This window comes from Glycine max, chromosome 4 (assembly GCF_000004515.6).
Source record: "Glycine max cultivar Williams 82 chromosome 4, Glycine_max_v4.0, whole genome shotgun sequence".
Lineage (NCBI taxonomy): Eukaryota > Viridiplantae > Streptophyta > Magnoliopsida > Fabales > Fabaceae > Glycine > Glycine max.
In genome coordinates, this window is record NC_016091.4 from 45,969,419 (window position 1) to 45,988,560 (window position 19,142).

Sequence of the window (19,142 nt, forward strand, 5' to 3'; positions counted from 1 at the left end):
AAAGCCTTAAATGCTTACTTCTTCAAACAAATAATAATTTTTTTTGTTACAAAAGGGAAACAAAAGTAAAACAAATAATAATGTCTAATATTTAATTAGACATATTAATTAGTATCTTTTGATTAAATACTTAATACATTTATTAACAACATCCTTCATTCATTAATATTTATTTTTCTCAAGCCCCTTTAACCATTAATATATTATTTATGCTTCAATTAATTATTTCATCACTAGTCCGCGTCTCGCCTTAAGATTTTTATTCTAAAAATAAAAAGTAGCAAAAATAAAAGAAAGTGCATATTGATTAGTTTACCCAAAAAGTGATATGCAAGGACTTATTATATGTCTTAGGAGGCTGGTGTTCTGCAAATTAAAAGTGTCCCTCCAAAAATGTCAATCCAAGGCAATCCTTTTAAAAGTTCATTAATAATTCATTTATTATTTTATAATTTTTTTTACTGAAACAATAGTATTTAGTATTCTCTCTATTTGAAAATGAAGAAAGTTGTTTAAAAAAAACATTATAAAAATCTTCGAATAATTCATTGATAAAATTAGATTTCCGACCATGACGGCAAAGCAATTTTATATATTTAACATGACCAGATGTCAAGCATTGCAATGACGAAAATGGTAGTAGTAAAAGTTTTGAATGATGTCCTTCCTCTCTCTGTTTCTTGCAATGAATGCCAAGACACAATTCATTACGTTCGGCATGGTGGGTGGAAGTAACTTCATTTGTCAGAATATTTGACAATTTTTTTAGTTTTCAATTTGAGAATTGAATTGAAACCATTAACTCCGTCGTCCATTGGTTGTAGACCATTAAATCATTGCACCTAAATTCTAGAATTTAGATGAATTCAAACATGGCAATAACTTGGTCCCAACCATAAAGTCAAATAATGAGAATTAAAAAAAAAAGAGAGAAGAAATTACTGCTCTTTCCATCCCAAGATAATAGTAATCCCATGTAATTTTACACGAACTATAAATAATAATAATTTTATAAAATTAATCTTATATAATTATTCATTTATTTATAAATTTTTTATCTATCATTAATATTATAAGAAATATAAATAAAAAATGTAATTAGTATTATATTAAAAAACTAAAATAATATTTATTTTAAGATATTTTTTTTTCTTGTAATAAATAAAAGATCTTATTAATTAGTATCCTTAAAATATTAAGTAAAAATAAAAACACATATTCATATAAAAAATATAATTTTTTTATCTTTTAATAAAAAAAATTATTTTACCTTCATTTAATATATCTACTTAGCATTTGCAATAAACAAAAAGAGCATCTTCTTTTCCACGAAAGTGAAAGGCAAAAACTTTCTTCCCCTTTTACTTTTATGGCACCATACCACACACCTCTTGACCAATTCGGTCCCGAAAATCTGTGACGTCATCAGACGCTGTGTCGTTTTGGACTTTCTGCTTCTTTCTTCCTTCCACACAGCAGCCACCATTTAACTGACAACACCAGCTCAGACTTTCAGACGCAGTGGCATTTCCGTTATTTTCATCCACGCGCTGTGTCGTTTATTCAACCTTGCATGCGTTGCACGCAATCAAACCCTCCCCCTGCACCCTATTCACTACTCCTTCATTCATTCATTCATCACACTCTCACAACTCAACTCAACGCCTTCTGTCGTTTACTTTACTCATTTTCTTCTTCTCTGTTTCCTTCTTTTTCGTTCTTCCCAGAAACCACCGTCGCTCGCCGCCGATCACGACGGCGATTTTCTCAGCTTAGTTTCTGTTTTTCTCGATTCCATGTGTTTTCCGTGCTCTGCCGCCGCCGTAAGCCGCTTCACGTGACGGATGGGTTGCGTGCTCGGGACGCCGGCCGGTGCCGGAGATCAGCGCCTTCGCCGGAGCGAGAAGCGCAACGGTGCAGTCGACGAAGGCAATAATGCAGTTGGGCTTCGAGAGAAGGAGAGAAACCGGCATACCGGCGATTTTCCGGGGACTCTTCCGGCGCCGGGGCGCCGGAAGCCTAGACTCGATCCGTGTGCCGTCACGCAGCAGGGATGGCCGTCGTGGCTGATGGCCGTAGCCGGCGAAGCCATCGGCGATTGGACTCCTCGTCGCGCCAACACTTTCGAGAAGCTCGCTAAGGTTCTTTAAAAAAACTAATTTTAATTATTTATTCTCGTTTTATTGTAAAATTTTAAAAAAAAATGAAAATGGATATATTTTAGTAACAGTTTGTTATGTTATGTGTTGTTGTTGTTGTTGTTGTTCAGATTGGGCAAGGAACGTATAGTAATGTGTATAAGGCGAGGGACCTGGTGACGGGGAAGATTGTGGCATTGAAGAAAGTGAGATTTGATAATTTGGAGCCAGAGAGTGTGAAGTTCATGGCAAGAGAAATACTTGTTTTGAGGAGGCTTGATCACCCCAATGTTGTGAAGCTTGAGGGTTTGGTTACTTCTAGAATGTCGTGCAGTCTTTATTTGGTTTTTGAGTATATGGAGCATGATCTTGCAGGGCTTGCTGCTGGTCAAGGTGTTAAGTTCACTGAACCTCAGGTACCACAATTTTAAGCTGGTGTGTGCTACTGGTTATATGTGTTTTGCTTTTTGCATGTGCTTTTGCTATGATGAAATTTGGGCATGAAAGAGATTTAATTGGGTTTTGCAACCTTCGGTGTTGTGGATTCTGATTTGGGTTTTGTTTCAGGACATGGTATTTTATTTTATTTTTTGCCTTGCTACGGTTGAAAGTAAAAGTTGTTTCTTCATAGAGTGTATGTCTTTGATCTTTGCTCATAGAGCTTTCTAGGAGATGTTGGGTCCCATGCACAACTTTAAGCATGTTTAGTTTCGTGTTTATTCCACCATTCTTTGATGCCCTCAGCTTCTCGTATGGTGTTTTGAAAATTCCTTTATCGTGTCTCTCTAGTAAGTAAGGTTATTGCTTAATGAGGAATACTTTTGCTTTCCTTTTTGATGGAAAGAAATCTTACTTCTAGGGAATAAGTCTACTTTTATTTTTCGACAAATATTAATATTTCTAGCATGATGAGAGATTATTTGGTTATTATGAAGACATTATAATTTTTATTTATAGTCTATTCCTAGTTTAAATGGAAAACAGAGTTTGCGTTTACATGGTAGGTAATTTACAGTTTACAATTGCATATAGTTGTATGTGAATGCTAAATCATAAAACGCTTATTTCTTGATTCATGGGGGTTTTCACACTTGGTGTTTGATGGAGTTGTATGTAGCAGTGATACTTTCTGAATTATTGACAGATTAGGAGGAAGATAGACTTATTCGTATTACAGAGTAAAAGGAAAACTCATACTGAAAGGCTGATTTGTCTCTCAGTATATTCTTTATGACAGGTTAAATGCTTTATGAAGCAATTACTATCTGGTCTTGAGCATTGCCACAGTCGAGGGGTGTTGCACCGTGATATCAAGGGTTCCAATCTGCTTATTGACAATGAAGGGATCCTTAAAATTGCAGATTTTGGACTGGCAACTTTTTATGATCCTAAGATAAAACAGGCAATGACAAGCAGAGTTGTGACCCTTTGGTATCGCCCTCCTGAGCTGCTTCTTGGGGCTACTGTTTATGGTGTTGGTATTGACCTTTGGAGTGCTGGTTGCATCTTGGCAGAGCTGCTTGCTGGAAAGCCAATAATGCCTGGCCGAACAGAGGTATTGCTCTTCATCTTGTTTATTGGTGCTGTTGTCTAAACTTAGATTTTTGGATACTCGTTGTGATGCTTCTAATCTGTTCACAAATATTTTAAGCACCTGTTAGCAGTTTGCTTTTAATTCATCTTGCTCCTTACCCAGAGTCACTTTTAAGGCTCTGTGCATAGGCAGCATCTTTTTGCCGGCCATTTTCATTGGGAAGTTCTCTTAGACACCAACCAAGTTAGGTAAATAGGGGCTTGTGTTGGACAGTGTCATCAAATTTTAGTTTGTTGATGACACTAACCTATCATCTTGATGGACCATATATAGATTATCAACTAGAATACAAAAACCATATTAAAGACAAACAAAGATGAAAAAGAAACAACAGAAAATGAGAATCATTTATTTTATCATCTGAGAGTGCAGAGGAATTAGTTTAGGTATCCTTTCTGTGTGAAAACTGTACCCTTTGTGGCATTTACGTTATAGTACCTTCTGTTTTGCAGTTAATTGAACCTTATTCACATTCACTATATGCATCTTTATCTGCATTCCAATATCCCCCTTTTTTTTCCTTTTAAAATTAGTATTATTTTCAGGATGATACATGACTAACTTTCGGGTTGCTTGGGGCCAGGTTGAACAACTGCACAAAATATTTAAGTTGTGCGGCTCTCCATCTGAGGAATACTGGAGGAAGTATAGATTGCCAAATGCTACTATCTTTAAGCCCCAGCAGCCATATAAACGTTGCATCTTAGAAACATACAAGGACTTTCCTCCATCTTCACTACCTCTAATTGAAACCCTTCTCGCAATAGATCCCGAGGATCGTGGCACTGCCTCAGCAACACTAAATAGTGAAGTGAGTGATCACTGTGTATTAACCTTGTATTTGGGATATAATATATAACATATTTCATATCTGTATTCTGTCTGCAGTTCTTTACCACAGAGCCTTATGCTTGTGAACCATCAAGTTTGCCAAAGTATCCTCCCAGCAAAGAATTGGATGTAAAACTGAGAGATGAAGAAGCAAGAAGGTCCTCTTCTTCTCTTCTCATGTTTGAGAATAACTTCTGGACTGATTTTGCTTTTTGTCCAGTTTCTCATTGATGGTTTTCATTTCAACCTCAGGCAAAAGGCTCTAAATGGGAAAGCTAGTGCAGTTGATGGTGCAAAAAAAGTCAGAGTACGTGAGCGTGAACGTGGTCGGGCTGTTCCAGCCCCTGAAGCCAACGCAGAGATCCAAACAAACTTAGATGTAAGTCATACACGTAGTTGTTTGTGTCTGTCATCCTTTTTGCCTCCCTTGGTTTTTCTATTTGTTTTAATTTCTTATTCCTTCAAATCCCAAGTTCGTGCTTATGTCATAGACTTCCATGAATAATGAATATCTTAGGTTCTCTATACTCTTGGGACTAACATACACTTTTCATGACTATTTTAGGTCCGAGTTTCCTTTATTTTTTTATTCTACATACTCAAGCTGGCATAAATTTTTCATGAAACCTTGTCATTTGCGCGATTAGCTATATTTATAAATTGTAATGATGTCTGGAACTTGAGAGTCCTAGATTCTTTAGCAATTTTTTACTTTGGATTCTTTGATCATGTCTACCCTGAAATTTAAAATATGGTTTTCATGATAATATTTTTTATTCCTTGGGGACATAGAACTTTGTGAAACTTTTGTTTGATCTGATGATCTCATGGTGAATTGAGCTTTTCATTTAGTGTCTTATATGTTGCCTTGAGCAACATTATTACATGTGTTACTCACTGAATTTCAGAGGTGGAGAGTTGTGACCCATGCAAATGCAAAAAGCAAGAGTGAGAAATTTCCACCTCCTCATCAAGATGGAGCTGTTGGATACCCACAAGATGCATCAAATAAAGGACCTGTTTCATTTGGCGCCCCAGACACTTCCTTCTCTTCAGGGATATTTAATTCAAAACCTTCTGGACATGTTAGGAATCATGCTGCTGCAGGGCTTAACAGAGGGAGGAAAACTAAGAAAGATGAGTCCCAGATGGCATCATCATGGAAATTCATGCGTCCATTCAAACCATCAACAGCTGGACTTTCCATGGATTTATTATTTAGGAGCAAATAATCAATCAGTTTCTTTTGATTTTGGCTTCCTAGAATATGAGGGTAGTGATGATTTAGGCCTTTATACATCTTTTTTTGCATTTCGCAATGGTTTTCATTTTTTTTGTGTCGCTCCTAATTTTTTGTATTTCATTTGGCATAAAGTTGTTGTATAATCTACAACGGGGATCCTTACATTTGTATATTTAGAGGAATAAATTCTCTGCTGTACAGTTTCTGGGAGGACTTAGTTCTTGAGGACCTTGGAAATGTTTCAATTTAGCTAGTAAATGAGTTTTAAAAAAAGTACTGTCACGTCTAATGTTGTAATATACTATCTCCGTCTCCAAATATAAAAACTTTTTAACTAATTTACATGAACAAAGTTGGTTTATTAAGTGTTTTGTTTGGATTACGAGTGAAATAAAGAAAAAAAGGAAATAAATATGAATGATAGAAAGGAAAAAGAAATAAAACGAAAAAAATGTTTTCTTGTATACAAACAAATAGAGGAAAGAAATGGAAAAAATTCTCTCTACTTGTTTAGATAAGTAATAAAAAAAAGTCAATCAAAATAAAAAAAGGAAAAGGTTAACTAGTGCTACAAGGGATATTGGTTAAGAAATTTAAAGTAGAAATATTTTTATTGGGAAATAGAAAATTATATTACTTATGATCTTTTTTATACTATTTTATGATCTACATAATACATATTTTTTTAGTTTCTTAATTAATGTCATAAGGACAGTAAGATCTGATAAATAATTGTAGTCTTTTGCAAAATAAAAAAAATAATTATAAGAAAAATATTTTTATAATAATTAAAAATATTTTTTTTATTCTAATGATTTTTCTTAACAAAATTATTATTATTATTTATATTACTTCCATCAATCTTTTTTTATAAGACTTGATTTACTCATTCACCGATATTAATGAAATTAGTAGTATTAAATTAGTCCAAGTTTATATGTTTTTCAAATATTTTCATGAGTTTTAGTTATTTTAATCTTTCTCATCATTAATATATTATTGTTTTCACTTTTATTAGCTATACATGTGAATAGTTAAAGTAAAGTTTTTAAAATACTCTTTACACAAGATAAAGTTAAACTCTCAAAGAAACTAAGACATTAATGTATTCTACTTATAATTTATTTAACTAAGAAAAATAATACAACAAACATTTTAAATTAATTCTTATGAAAAACACCCACGAGGGAGCATAACTTTTTATAAAATTAAAGAAAAAATATAATAAAAGAGAAACAATTTCCATCCCATTTCATTTTAATCCTGTTGGAATGATCATGGCATGTACTTTATAAAAAGCAACAAATAAATTTCTCAAAATTCTTTGAACACAGGAAATTAGGAATGTATACCTTTTACCTTTTATCAAATTTATTTACGTGCAGGTCAATAGCTTCGAGGAAAATCAATAGCAATTGAAGCGTGACAAGAAAATGAAAGGGACAACCAAATTCCAATGGTATACAATTCAATTAATCGAAACGAACATCATATAATAATAAGCAAATGGATAAAGTTTGTTTCCAACCAAAATGAACAAGTTAGTTATAATAAGCAAATGGATAATGTTCGTTTCCAACCGAAATACGTAACGCCAGTTGATAATGAGAAACAGTACTTTATGGAAGGATGTGGGTTGGTAAGAAGGTACGTTGTATGATCCCAAAAATATAGAGATGCTCTTGCATTTGTTGACATGGTTTGACACATGTCACGTGAAGAGAAAGAAAGAAAAGAGAACCGCAACTTGACTTCAACACACGACTTGTGGTTTTCCTTTTGCAAGTTGTGGTTTTCAAAAGTACAGCCAGAAAAATTCTGGCTAAGCCATGACCCCACAAAATTCTTCGCTTCTTGTGAATATCCATATCGTATCATCATCCACCAATGCCTAACCACCCCCCCCCCCCCCCCCCCCCCCAAACCGTGTTTTATGTGAGACATGGTAGTTTTGAGCAACAACAACACAGCACTCGCCAAGGAGGAGGAAGAAGAAGAATAAGGAATTTCTTGGACATATGAGGCCTTTAACGTTATGGGGTTTGCAAAAGTTTGTTCCTTTGATTGGTTCTGTTGGTGAATTGTGGAAAAAAGATTGAATTTTGAGAATTCGTATGGATTGTCTGATTGTCGTGGTGGTGCGTGTTTTCATCATATCATACCCCATGACTCTGTGTTTTGGTACTTTAAGCTCTTTGTCTGAGTATGGATTAGAGAAACATATGAGGGTGTTGCATTTGGGTATTCCATGTTTTGCTTGTGTGATTTTAAGGATGAATACAATGATGTGCTTCACATTATTTTTTATTCTAGATTATGTAAATAACACTTGTGGACTAGTGATTTTTCCCCCTTGCTATTGGATTGGTTGTCTGGGCTTAAAGGCAAACGGGGAGTTGTTGGGGCTTTCTTAGAGGGTGCGTTGAATTAATGTTCCTTCTTTAATTTATGGCTCAACCTCGCAATTTAAGACTGAAAATAATTGTAAGATATGTGATAAGGTGTGGACTAACTGTTGAAGGCTACAGATTTTCTATGTAATTAATATAGTTATGTGTTTGCATTGTATTATCTGAGGGAACTTATCAATAATTTCTTTGTTTCTACAGGAGAGTGCCTCTAGTCCGATGATGCCGTAAAGTCTGATTAATAGGTTTTTTACTTTTCATTGGAGGAATCAGTTTATTTATATATTCTGGGCTGTTTGGTTTTGGGAGTACAGTTGAAACATGAATTATCGATGTTGATGCATGAATACACTTAAAAGATGGTGATGATGGAAGATAGTAATTGAAGAAGTGATTCTTTTTGGGAAATTTGGAAGAGCCCTGCCTGAAAAATAAAAATGGGGTTGCCACAGGTGGCTTCAGGCTGCACTGCCGAGGAAGTGGCAGCATCACTAGGCACATTTGTGCAAACTGCACCTAGAATGGCCAGCATAGGCAGCTATGAGGTGAACTTGTTGGCTGGAGAAGACCTAGGTAATTGCATGCACATTGATGTGCTTAAATCTGAAAAAAAAAATGTTCTAGAGCTTTCAAAAGAAACACATATTTCAAGTATGTGTAGTGATAGTAAGTTGAAGAATGACCCCATGGAACAAATTAGCAAGTTGTTTGTCAATTCAGAGAAAACTAGGCAGACACCTGTTTCTAGGACTGTAGGTTTTCAAATTAGAGCATCAACTCCTCGTGTTAATGGTTTCGGAGGAAATGGATATTCATCACCTGTGTTTAATGTCATCAGTGATGCAACTGAGGCTTCTGAGTCACAACTTAGAAAGCAGTTATTGTCACCTTTGAATGGGATGCTGCTTGCAGATCATTTTAAAGGTGATCCACTAGACATAGGTGCTGGTATTTATCAAAGTCGTTCAAAGGCTGGTGATGATAATTCTAATGCTTTACATGAGTATAAGAAGGATCATATTGGAAACAACAATCAGATTCACTCAATGATCTGGTCTACATCTTGTTTCCAGGAATTTACAAATTCATTCTGTAATGACTCTACTATAAACCATATTGTATCTAGTCATCACCAACGTGCAGAGCCATGGTCTTATAAGCATTTTAAATCATCTCCAGTACGTAATGTTTCTGAAGAAACAACTAAAACAAGGTCCCAAACAGCTGCATTGTCTATACCACAAAAAAATGTGTCATCACCTCCCTTCCCTTTGTCTCCTCTGGGTAAAAAATCTTCTAAAAATGAAAATTTGGGAGAATGCAGAAATATTGATGTTATCTTGGATGATGGCAATTTTACTTTTAATAGTGTGGAACAGTCACTTGATAGAACTTGTCAAGGCATTTTATCAGCTCAGGAGATACCAGGTAAATCACAGCTCAATTTGAACAATATGCAGCAAAAGTCTGACCTGTTTACTCCTGACAACATGATTGATATGAAAGAATACTGGACTCATTCTGGTAGCTTTCCTCCTCGGGATGCCAAGTTATGTGGAACTATGAGTAGACTGCCAATTAGAAGGTCCTTGGTTGGTTCATTTGAGGAATCTTTGTTATCTGGTCGCCTACTATCTGGGAAAGTTAGTCCGGTTGGTATTATTCTCATATACAGGCTTCCTACTTTATGCATTAGTTTCCTAATGACCTTTCAGTTATTTTACTCTTGTAATTGTTGTGGCTTCTATTTGCAGAAAATTGAAGGCTTTCTTGCATTGCTGAATGTAACTGGTGGCAATTTCTCACCTCAATCACAAAAAATACCATTTGCAGTAACCAGCGTGGATGGAGACAAGTACTTACTTTATTATTCATCAATTAATCTTTCAGGAAAGCTATTATCAGGCAAGTCTAGAGTTGCTAAATTTCAGAGAACCCTTAGCATGGATGAATCACGATCTGAAAAGCCTCGTATACGTATACCTATGAAAGGACGTATTCAACTGGTAATTCACTATAAGACCATTAAAGTTAAATTGAGAACATAATTTCCCCCCTTCTAACTATAAATGCATTTATATGTATATGTAAGAAGAAAATGGTTATGCAAAGTGTTGCAGACTTGATGCATAAAACTCGACAAGGTAGCATTATACAACTGCCAACTTTGATTTGAATTTGGAAAGAAGTGAAGTGACTAATTGACACATGGTGTGTAAAGGACAGGGTGCTAAATTAGTTCCTGATTTATCACTAGTGCACCACAAATCTTGAAAAAATGTTAAACTATATTCACATCTGATTCATGATAAATCTGAAAACTTTGTTCCAAACAATTAGCTTGTAATTCCAAAAATTCAGGTGTACATTATCATAAATAATTTCAGAATGAAACTGACTTTACCGGCACCAGCTTGGTCTGGTTCTGGATGCATGATTAGTTACCAAGTGTTCATTATCCATCTGGGCATTTTGATTCACTGCATAAATACTAATAGTGAAACTAACTTCTTACCGTCAGCAATCTGGGTTTATACTGTAACTTACTCGTGATCGCTAGTATTGCTAGGATGACAGTTGTCTGAGGAAGGGTGATGAAAGTTATGATGGTTGATCAATAGTTCACAGTCTTTGTTTATCATGAGTTATGGTGCTGTGTGGAAACAACTGGCTGTCTAGTTTCTCAATTATATTCTGCGTTCATGTGTGGAATTCTACGTAGTTTTACCAATTTGTGTGTGACAAATTGACTGACTTAAATGCAGGTTCTCAGCAATCCAGAGAGGACACCTATCCATACCTTTTTTTGCAATTATGATTTGAGTGACATGCCAACTGGTACCAAGGTAGGATTGGGTGAATATATCACATTCAAAGTTCTATTAGCATGCAACCATGGATTTGCATGTCATAATCCTCATCTTGCTTTTTTTCTTTCATATTAGTTAGAGAAATAATAATGAAAATCATTCATGCACTCTCACTCAACGGCTCAAGCTTTTAGGAGAGTTGTTTCATGACATGGTATGCAAGTCTCTATGACCAAATGGTCTATAGTTCAATCCTTTCCTCCCCCATTCTTCTGATAAAAATTGAACTTCAGCACTAGATAAGACAGTTGTGCATGCTTTAAGCCCGAATCACTCATGTAAGAGATTATGTTAAGCTTTTGGGAGAGTTGGTTCATTACAGTGTTAATTGAAAATTTTAAGCTGAACATATTAAAAAAGTTGCATTATATATTTAGCTTTGAATATAGATGTAAGATACCAAATGTGTAATCTTGTCTTCATATATCGTTCACATCATAAAAATACTTTTATATGGAAACAGAGATGTAAATGATATAATATACTATTGGAGCAAATTAGGTAATAGTGAACCTATTCATAATGAAAACAGAGCAAATTAGGGTACAATCCGAGTTTAAGGGAGTACAATGGCCAATTGGAGCAACTTGGTGTAACTAGACTACAATATACCTTGGCCTCAATATTAAAGGCCAAGACTGGTGTGATCTGTGTTCGAACAGCTGTTAGTTAAGGATTTCTTTGATATATAATAGAATATAATTGCATAAATTTTTGTTAGTGCATCTGCCTATGTTGAATAGAGATGAGCAAGTTCTTATATCAACTATAAGATTTGGTAAATTAAATTGTACCTGGCCTTACCATGCCTTGAATGGTCAGTCTGCAAAACCTTTTGGGCTAAGCACTGAAACCTGCTTTTGTTAAATTAATCTGAAACTGTATGTTTTATTTAAATATGAATAATCTTCACTTGTTATTTCTTCCCCTTGCTATACACTGTTTTAGTGTTTTATACCAATTTTTTTTACCAATTCCATGTTTAATGAGCTTTTCTTGTATTCCTCTAAAGTAGACATTCTTGCGGCAAAAGGTCACTTTAACTGCGTCTAGATCAAAGTCTATGATGGGTAAGGAAAGCCAAACAGATTCTGACACCAGAGCTGATGCCAAGTCTTCGTTGATCTCAGTCACCAGTCACAGAGATAAAGATCTTCTCACCTCAAAATGTGGAGAGTTTGATAGTTTTACATGTTCAAAAGCTGGTAAGGAAGAAAACTTTAGTTCAATAGCATGCCTCATTAATCAAGACAAATTTTTACATGGTTCTTCCAAGATCATTGACAACGCTATTAACACAGGCATTTTGCTTTATGCTCTTCACCTTCGCTTTATGTGCCCCTTGCCTAAGAGACGTTCAAGGTCTGTTCATAAGTGCAAATCTGGCCCTGTCTCTGCTGATATGAGAAATATTGTGGACATTGAACAAGAAAGAAGCTTCTACTTGTATGATGATATGAGGGTAGTGTTTCCTCAACGTCATTCAGATTCTGATGAGGGCAAGGTATGTAAATATATATATATGTGAAGTGGTTTTAATGCATTCTTGCACTAATAGCTTAGGAAATATGTGGCTCATGGTATATTTCATGTCCTTAGAAATCATTCTTGGGTAACCATGAGCATAGTTACTAAATGCAGACCGGACTGAACCCATCAATTCAAACTGTGATATTAATAAAACGGAGGGTGACTTGGCTTGACTCAGCTGGGTTTCACCATATACTGGTGATTATTGTGGACAAGTTGACTTGAAAAAAAATTCTATCTGGTCATATTCCTATTAATAAGAAGAACTTGAAATGACATCATTTGCCTAAAACCTAAAAGATAAGGAAAATAATTAAATGACATAAAAAAAAGTGATTCAACTAGTAATTGAACCTCTGATCTTTTAAATCTCTATATGTGTGTGGTTCAAGTAGTGATTCATTCATTGAATGAGTAGCTTAATAGCTTGACTGAGTCGATGGTTGGATGGTGTTTTACAACTCTAATAATGAGACTGTACCAATCTGAACGAGTGGTTAAATACTTGCTTCAATCTTGCAAGTTATTTTGCTTTGTGTTTCTGTCTATCAGGACTACACAAAGCACTGATAGTTAGGTATCTTCACTAATGAATGTTCAGTTAACAGTCTGTCTTGAGCTAAATAAATGATGTTAATCTTCTTGAAGAACATTGCACTTTTACTTTAATATGATTTCAAATCTAGTTCTAGAAGCATCACTTATGGAAAATTTGCCACTTTCTGGTTCCCTATTTCTCATGTTCTTATCTTTTCTAATGATTATTTTATCATGTCGCAGTTACATGTGGAATATCATTTCCCTTCAAATCCAAAATACTTCGACATCAGCTGCTGAAATGCCGCTGTCTCTCAGTGATTTTTGTATATATAGTTGTAAATGTTGTACGTATACAATTCATTTCTTTCAATTCTGGGGTGATTTGCCTCCATGTAACTAATAATTTGTAAATTTGGATTGTAGATGTTCATATTTGATTCATAGCACTTGCTTTGACCCTTTACGAGTGTGCTTATGCTCTCCTACTACTGTCCATCAGATGGCACAAAAGAGGCCTGAGGTGCCGTGGCCAAAACAGAAATACCATTATGCTTATACCGGAAGAGTGTGACAAATGAGAAGAGCTAATATGGAAAAAGAGTAAATAATCACATTAATCTATGAATTCAAGGAAATTAAAAAAAAAATCCTTGAAAGGATAAATCGACAATCACATAAATCCAAAATTAAAAAAATCGTGTGACTAAGGGTTAATATTAACATATTTATGGATTAAAATAGCAGTAAATAATTAAATTTAGGGATTTATTTAATATCCTAGGGACATATTTAATGTTTTATTAGTTTCAGAAATAATACTTTTAGGGACTAAGGACTAAGGTGGTTGTTTATGTAAAAATTCTTAAGGGGTTTCCTAGACTATCAATGATAGGAAACAACAGAATCTTGAAACCTATGGTTCTCACAAACAATCAATAAACAGCAATAGATAATGATGTGTACCTTTCTCCATAGGAAGACTTGTACCTTTCTCCGTAGGAACTTCTCTCTGGTGCACTTTGATTTCCTTGAAAGATGAGAGAAATAAGATTTCACTTCCTTTGACATTTCTTTTCTGCCTCTCTCCGTTAGTGATGGCTATGAGTGAGAGAGAACACTTTTCTGGTCAGGAAGGGGACCTTGTTTCACGTTAGTGGGTATTAAGCCCCTTTTATAACCACTACTCCCATCAAGTAGCAGTCAACCCTAGAAACTTCTCCTATTAAGCCCAATTACAATTTAGTCCTTAATCGTTAATTATTTACTTATTAGTCCCTACATAAGTCATATGCCTCTCACATGAGACATAAATTCTAACATTCTCCCACTTGGCTCATGTGACATTAATAAACATTATGGACTAAATAAATAAATAGATTAACTAACATAATGCGCATTAAAATTGACTAAATTGTTCTATACATTGGGTACATCATAATTTCATGATTAAGAATAGGAACCAATTTGAGTCATGGCGGTTGTACATCATCTAATCGACATAGTCCCTTCCATGTACTACAAATTAGTCTTCTCCTTAATGTGACCATTAGTTAGGAGTACATAATTGGTCCAACATAATGTCTTCTTTCAAGACAAAACCTGTTAACATTACTCTAACACAAACATGCATGCAAACATAGAGAACAAGTAATCAGAAACATATCATAATAGAGCTCAGAGTGTCAGCAAAATTACATAAGGTAAATTACACTTAATGATCATCAATAACAATAATGCCCATACTTTCAACATGTTCTATAATGTCTTGGGCAATAATCCCTTATTCAAAGGGTTAACTATCATAAGGTTTGTGCTAATATGTTCTATTGACACTCTTTGTTTCTGAACTCCTTCCTTCACGACAAAGTACCTCAATTTTATATGTTTAGCACCCTTAGAGTACTTGTCGTTCTTACAAAAAAATATTGTTGCGGAGTTATCACAATACATTTTCAGCGGCCTAGCAATACTGTCGACAATTCCAAGCCCTGAAATAAAGTTCCACAACCAATTAATCTGAACTGTAGCCTCAAAATATACTACAAATTCAACTTTCAGATGCAACAACAACTGATGCATACAAAATAGCTTTCATTTATTTTCGTTCCATATCATTTCTAGGACATTCTGCGAGACTAAATTAGTCTTCCTTCTAAATTAGAATAGGTGATGTTAAATACCTTTCCATCTTGAATCTCTCTAGTACTTTATCGATATATATACTTTCTGAGATAAGTTTGACAATCCTTGTGATCTATTATGGAATATTTCTATCCCTATCACATAGCTTACCTCATCCATATCTTTCACTTCAAAGTTTCTAGAGAGAAATTTCTTAGTCTCATGAAGAAGACCAAGATCGTTAGTTGCAAGCAAGATATCATCAATATACAGAATTAGAAAATAACCTTACTCCCACTGACCTTCAGATACATACACCGATAAACAATATTTTCCTTAAATCTAAAGGAAATAATGGTATCATTAAACCTCAAATACCATTGGCGGGAAGCTTGCTTTAAGATTGTATATTGATTTCTTTAGTATGCACACCATGTGTTCATTTCCTTCAACTGAGAACCCTATTGGTTGGTCCATACAAACATTCTTCTCTAAATCTCCATTAAGAAAGGCAGTTTTCACATCCATCTGATGTAACTCCAAGTCATAATGAGCTACTAATGCCATGATAATCCTGAAAGAATCCTTTCGTGAGACCAGTAAAATGTCTGTTTATAATCAATGTCATCTTTCTGAGTAAATTCCTTAACAACAAGTCTAGCCTTGTAACATTCAAGGTTGCCATGAGAGTCACGTTTAGTCTTGAAGACTCACATACAACCAACTCTCTTACAACCCTTTGGTAATTTTACAAGGTCCTAAACACCATTATTTTCCATGGAATCTATCTTTTCTTTCATGGCATTTAACCACTTCTCAGAACTATCACAACTTACAACTTGTGAAAACAAAACTGGATCATTATCATTAATGCTTAAGTTTGTTTCTGTTTCATGTAGGTATACCACATAATCATTCGAAATAGTTGGTTTCCTTTTCTCTTTGAGACCTTCTTAATGCTACTTCTTGTGGTTCCTCCATAATAGGTTCATTATGCATCATGGGTTCATTATTGTGTTGCTCCTCTTCATTAATTTTGTAGCAATAACTGAAGGAGCAATCACCTTACTGTTAGAGGCATAAGCTAAAAGGACTTACACTCTAACTTCTTTAATTTCCATTTCTCGTGGAACTGTACTCCCACTGATTTCATCATTTCTAATGAACCTTGCATTTCCAGATTTGATAATTCTCATACTATGATTAGAACAATAAAACATATACCCTTTTAACTTTTCTGGATAACCAATGAAATATTCACTGATTGTTCTTGCATCCAATTTTCTTTCTTGCGGATTATAAATCCTTATTTCTGTCTGGCAACCCTAAACATGCAGATGCCTTATACTAGGTATCCTATTTGTCCACAGTTCAAAAGGTGTCTTTGGAACTACCTCACTAGGAATCCTGTTCAACAACTACATGGCAGTTTTCAAGGTATACATCCACAAGGATACGGATAAAGTCTAATTGATTAACATACTCCTAACCATATCCATTAAAGTTCTATTCCGCCTTTCTGATACACCATTTTGTTGTGGTGTACCGGGAATTGTGTATTGCACACAAATGCACGTTTCTGAACAAGCTTAGCAAATGGACCTGGGTGTTGCCCAATTTCATCATATCTTCCGTAATACTCATCACCTCTATCATATCTAATAATTTTCACACTTATGTCTAATTGCCCTTTTACTTCATTGTAGTAAATTTCTAAGGCATCCATTGCCTAAGAAATCTCGGGCAGTAAGTAGACATAACTGTAACGTGAATCATCATCAAAAATGGTGATAAAGTATCATTCCTTTCCGAAAGAACTAACATCAAAAGGTCTACAAATATCAGTATGCACAATTTCAAGAAGTTGAGTGCTTCTTGCAGCTCCTTTCTTTGTATGTTTTGTTTGTTTTCCTTTAATACAATCCACACAAATATTTAGATCCGTAAAATCTAGATAAGGAAGAATTTCATTTTTTATTAATCTTTCCATCCTTTCTCTAGAAATGTGACCTAAACGTTTATGCCACAAGAAAGCAGATTGTTCATTCACTAAACTATGTTTAGTGCCAACATTATGATGCAGAGTTAAAACAGTTTCAGCATACAAACTGTTTATTTCCAATTTATATAAACCATCACAAGAATACCAGTACCAATGAGATGATTATGCTTAAATAAATTGAAACATTCATTACCAAATTAAAAGAGTATCCAATAACATCAAGTTTAGATAATGAAACTAAATTACTAGATAAACTAGGTACATAAAGAGTTTTCAGTAAATCTAAATGATGTCCAGTGTCGAGTTTTACGCAATAAGTATCGACTGCTTACACTGAAGTTTCACTTTATTCCCCATGAAAATGAACTTCTCATTTGAGCTTATGGTTTGGATTGTAAGGAATCTCTGCATAATGTTAGAAACATGAGTCATACATCCAGAATTAACCCATCATGTATCATGGAAAACTTTAGTTAAGTTTGATTCAAAACATACACGAGCATTAAGCTCACTTTTCTTTTCGAACCAAGACTTGCACTTTAGGTAATCCTTCTGGAAATGTTCGGATTTCCTACAAAATTAACAATTATTTCCCTTTGATACCTTCCTTTGGATTTGCAAAGAGTCGTTATTGTTCTTTAATGACCATTTGCCTTTATCATGCTTCTTCATAAATTTCTTTTCAAGCTCCTTGATTTCCTTGGTGGCTTACATAATGAACTGAGTGACTTCCTTGATTCTTAAGCCTTAATTTTTTCCTGAACTAACATACTGTGCAATCCATGCACATTCCATTTATCTTTCATGGTATTATAGTTCATTTAGAACGGGCCAAACTCAGACGGTAATGAGTTTAGAACAAACTGAACAAGAAAGTTCTCATTCACAGCCATTATATTCCCAAGGTCTTAAGTCTTGCTGCAATGTTTGTCATCTCAATGACATGTTCATACATAGTACGTGAACCATCAAACTTCATGGTGGTCAATGTACTCATTAATGTCCCAGCAACAGACTTATCAGCTGTTTGAGAGCACTCTCCCACTAATCACATAAACTTTTTAGCACTTTCGATTTTAGGGAGAGTTGTCTTAATACTGTTTGCAACAGTCATTCTCATCAACATTAGGCTGAGTCTGTTAGATCTTTCCCAAGTTTTATAATGGACTTTCTCTTCATTGCTACTAGCATCAATAAAAGTAACAAACTTCTCTTCCAACATAGCAAGATCATGATCCAAAACACTAAGGTGAAATTGGACTTGCTCATTTCATTCAGAGAAGTTAAGCCCATTAAAATTGGCTCAGATGATACATAAGAATCCAATGAATTCAAAACATGTATTACATAATAAAGTTTACATAAGTGTTTTGAGACATAAAATACATGTCATACATATGATTCATTCAGATAACGGTTAATGTATATTGATGTTCTCCTTTGGGTGATACACCAACACACAACATACAAACATAATGATGCTAATAAAATTTTAACATTATTTGACAATTAAATATGCACCAATTAGTAATATCTATTTCCTTTGGGCATATAAATAAAACTAATGATACACACAAATTGCCTACAATTATATTCATTAATTATAAGAACAACTAATCAACCTTTGGACGATCCATAAATGCCTTATAACAATGAATTTCAATTACCCATAAACCAATAATCATATAATTTAGCATCCATTATTCTATGAGTAATTGGAATAATCATTAAGTTGGAATTAAATAACCTTACAAATTTGGTCACTTTTGTGACTAACAAATTCAACATACATTTAATTTCAACCAAGTATAATTGAAATAATCATTAATTTGGAATTAAATAACCTTACAAATTTGGCCACTTTG

The 19,142-nt window shown here is 34.5% G+C and overlaps 2 protein-coding genes across 9 annotated transcripts; both read left to right on the top strand.

Annotated features, from left to right (window-relative positions):
- The first annotated feature begins 1,398 nt into the window (after nt 1-1,398).
- On the top strand, nt 1,399-6,051 carry LOC100793033 (probable serine/threonine-protein kinase At1g54610). Its single transcript, XM_003523118.5, has 7 exons — nt 1,399-2,141; nt 2,270-2,554; nt 3,376-3,693; nt 4,316-4,543; nt 4,621-4,721; nt 4,816-4,942; nt 5,472-6,051. Exons 1-7 carry the CDS (start codon nt 1,845-1,847, stop codon nt 5,793-5,795), a joined length of 1,680 nt encoding a protein of 559 aa, XP_003523166.1. The 5' UTR covers nt 1,399-1,844; the 3' UTR covers nt 5,796-6,051.
- A 1,460-nt stretch (nt 6,052-7,511) lies between these two features.
- On the top strand, nt 7,512-13,617 carry LOC100793556 (uncharacterized). Of its 8 annotated transcripts, none has more exons than XM_006578654.3 (7): nt 7,512-7,856; nt 8,416-9,866; nt 9,969-10,220; nt 10,980-11,060; nt 12,100-12,289; nt 12,386-12,588; nt 13,395-13,617. In XM_006578654.3, the coding sequence occupies exons 2-7, from the start codon at nt 8,652-8,654 to the stop codon at nt 13,449-13,451; spliced, it is 1,998 nt and encodes a 665-aa protein (XP_006578717.1). In that variant the 5' UTR covers nt 7,512-7,856; nt 8,416-8,651; the 3' UTR covers nt 13,452-13,617. The 8 variants fall into 8 exon arrangements, with proteins under 8 accessions (XP_006578717.1, XP_006578714.1, XP_006578719.1 ...); XM_006578651.3 differs by having other exon boundaries at nt 7,522-9,866; nt 13,395-13,498; nt 13,578-13,617; XM_006578656.2 differs by having other exon boundaries at nt 7,522-9,866; nt 9,969-10,005; nt 10,105-10,220.
- The last annotated feature ends 5,525 nt before the right edge of the window (nt 13,618-19,142 follow it).

Bases quoted from the DNA above. Each gene is read 5' to 3' on its own strand.
- LOC100793033 (XM_003523118.5), top strand. From the start codon at position 1,845: ATGGGTTGCGTGCTCGGGACGCCGGCCGGTGCCGGAGATCAGCGCCTT. The intron at 2,142-2,269 runs GTTCTTTAAAAA...GTTGTTGTTCAG, and splicing joins CTTTCGAGAAGCTCGCTAAG to ATTGGGCAAGGAACGTATAG. The intron at 2,555-3,375 runs GTACCACAATTT...TCTTTATGACAG, and splicing joins TTAAGTTCACTGAACCTCAG to GTTAAATGCTTTATGAAGCA.
- LOC100793556 (XM_006578654.3), top strand. From the start codon at position 8,652: ATGGGGTTGCCACAGGTGGCTTCAGGCTGCACTGCCGAGGAAGTGGCA. The intron at 9,867-9,968 runs GTTGGTATTATT...TTCTATTTGCAG, and splicing joins TATCTGGGAAAGTTAGTCCG to AAAATTGAAGGCTTTCTTGC. The intron at 10,221-10,979 runs GTAATTCACTAT...ACTTAAATGCAG, and splicing joins TGAAAGGACGTATTCAACTG to GTTCTCAGCAATCCAGAGAG.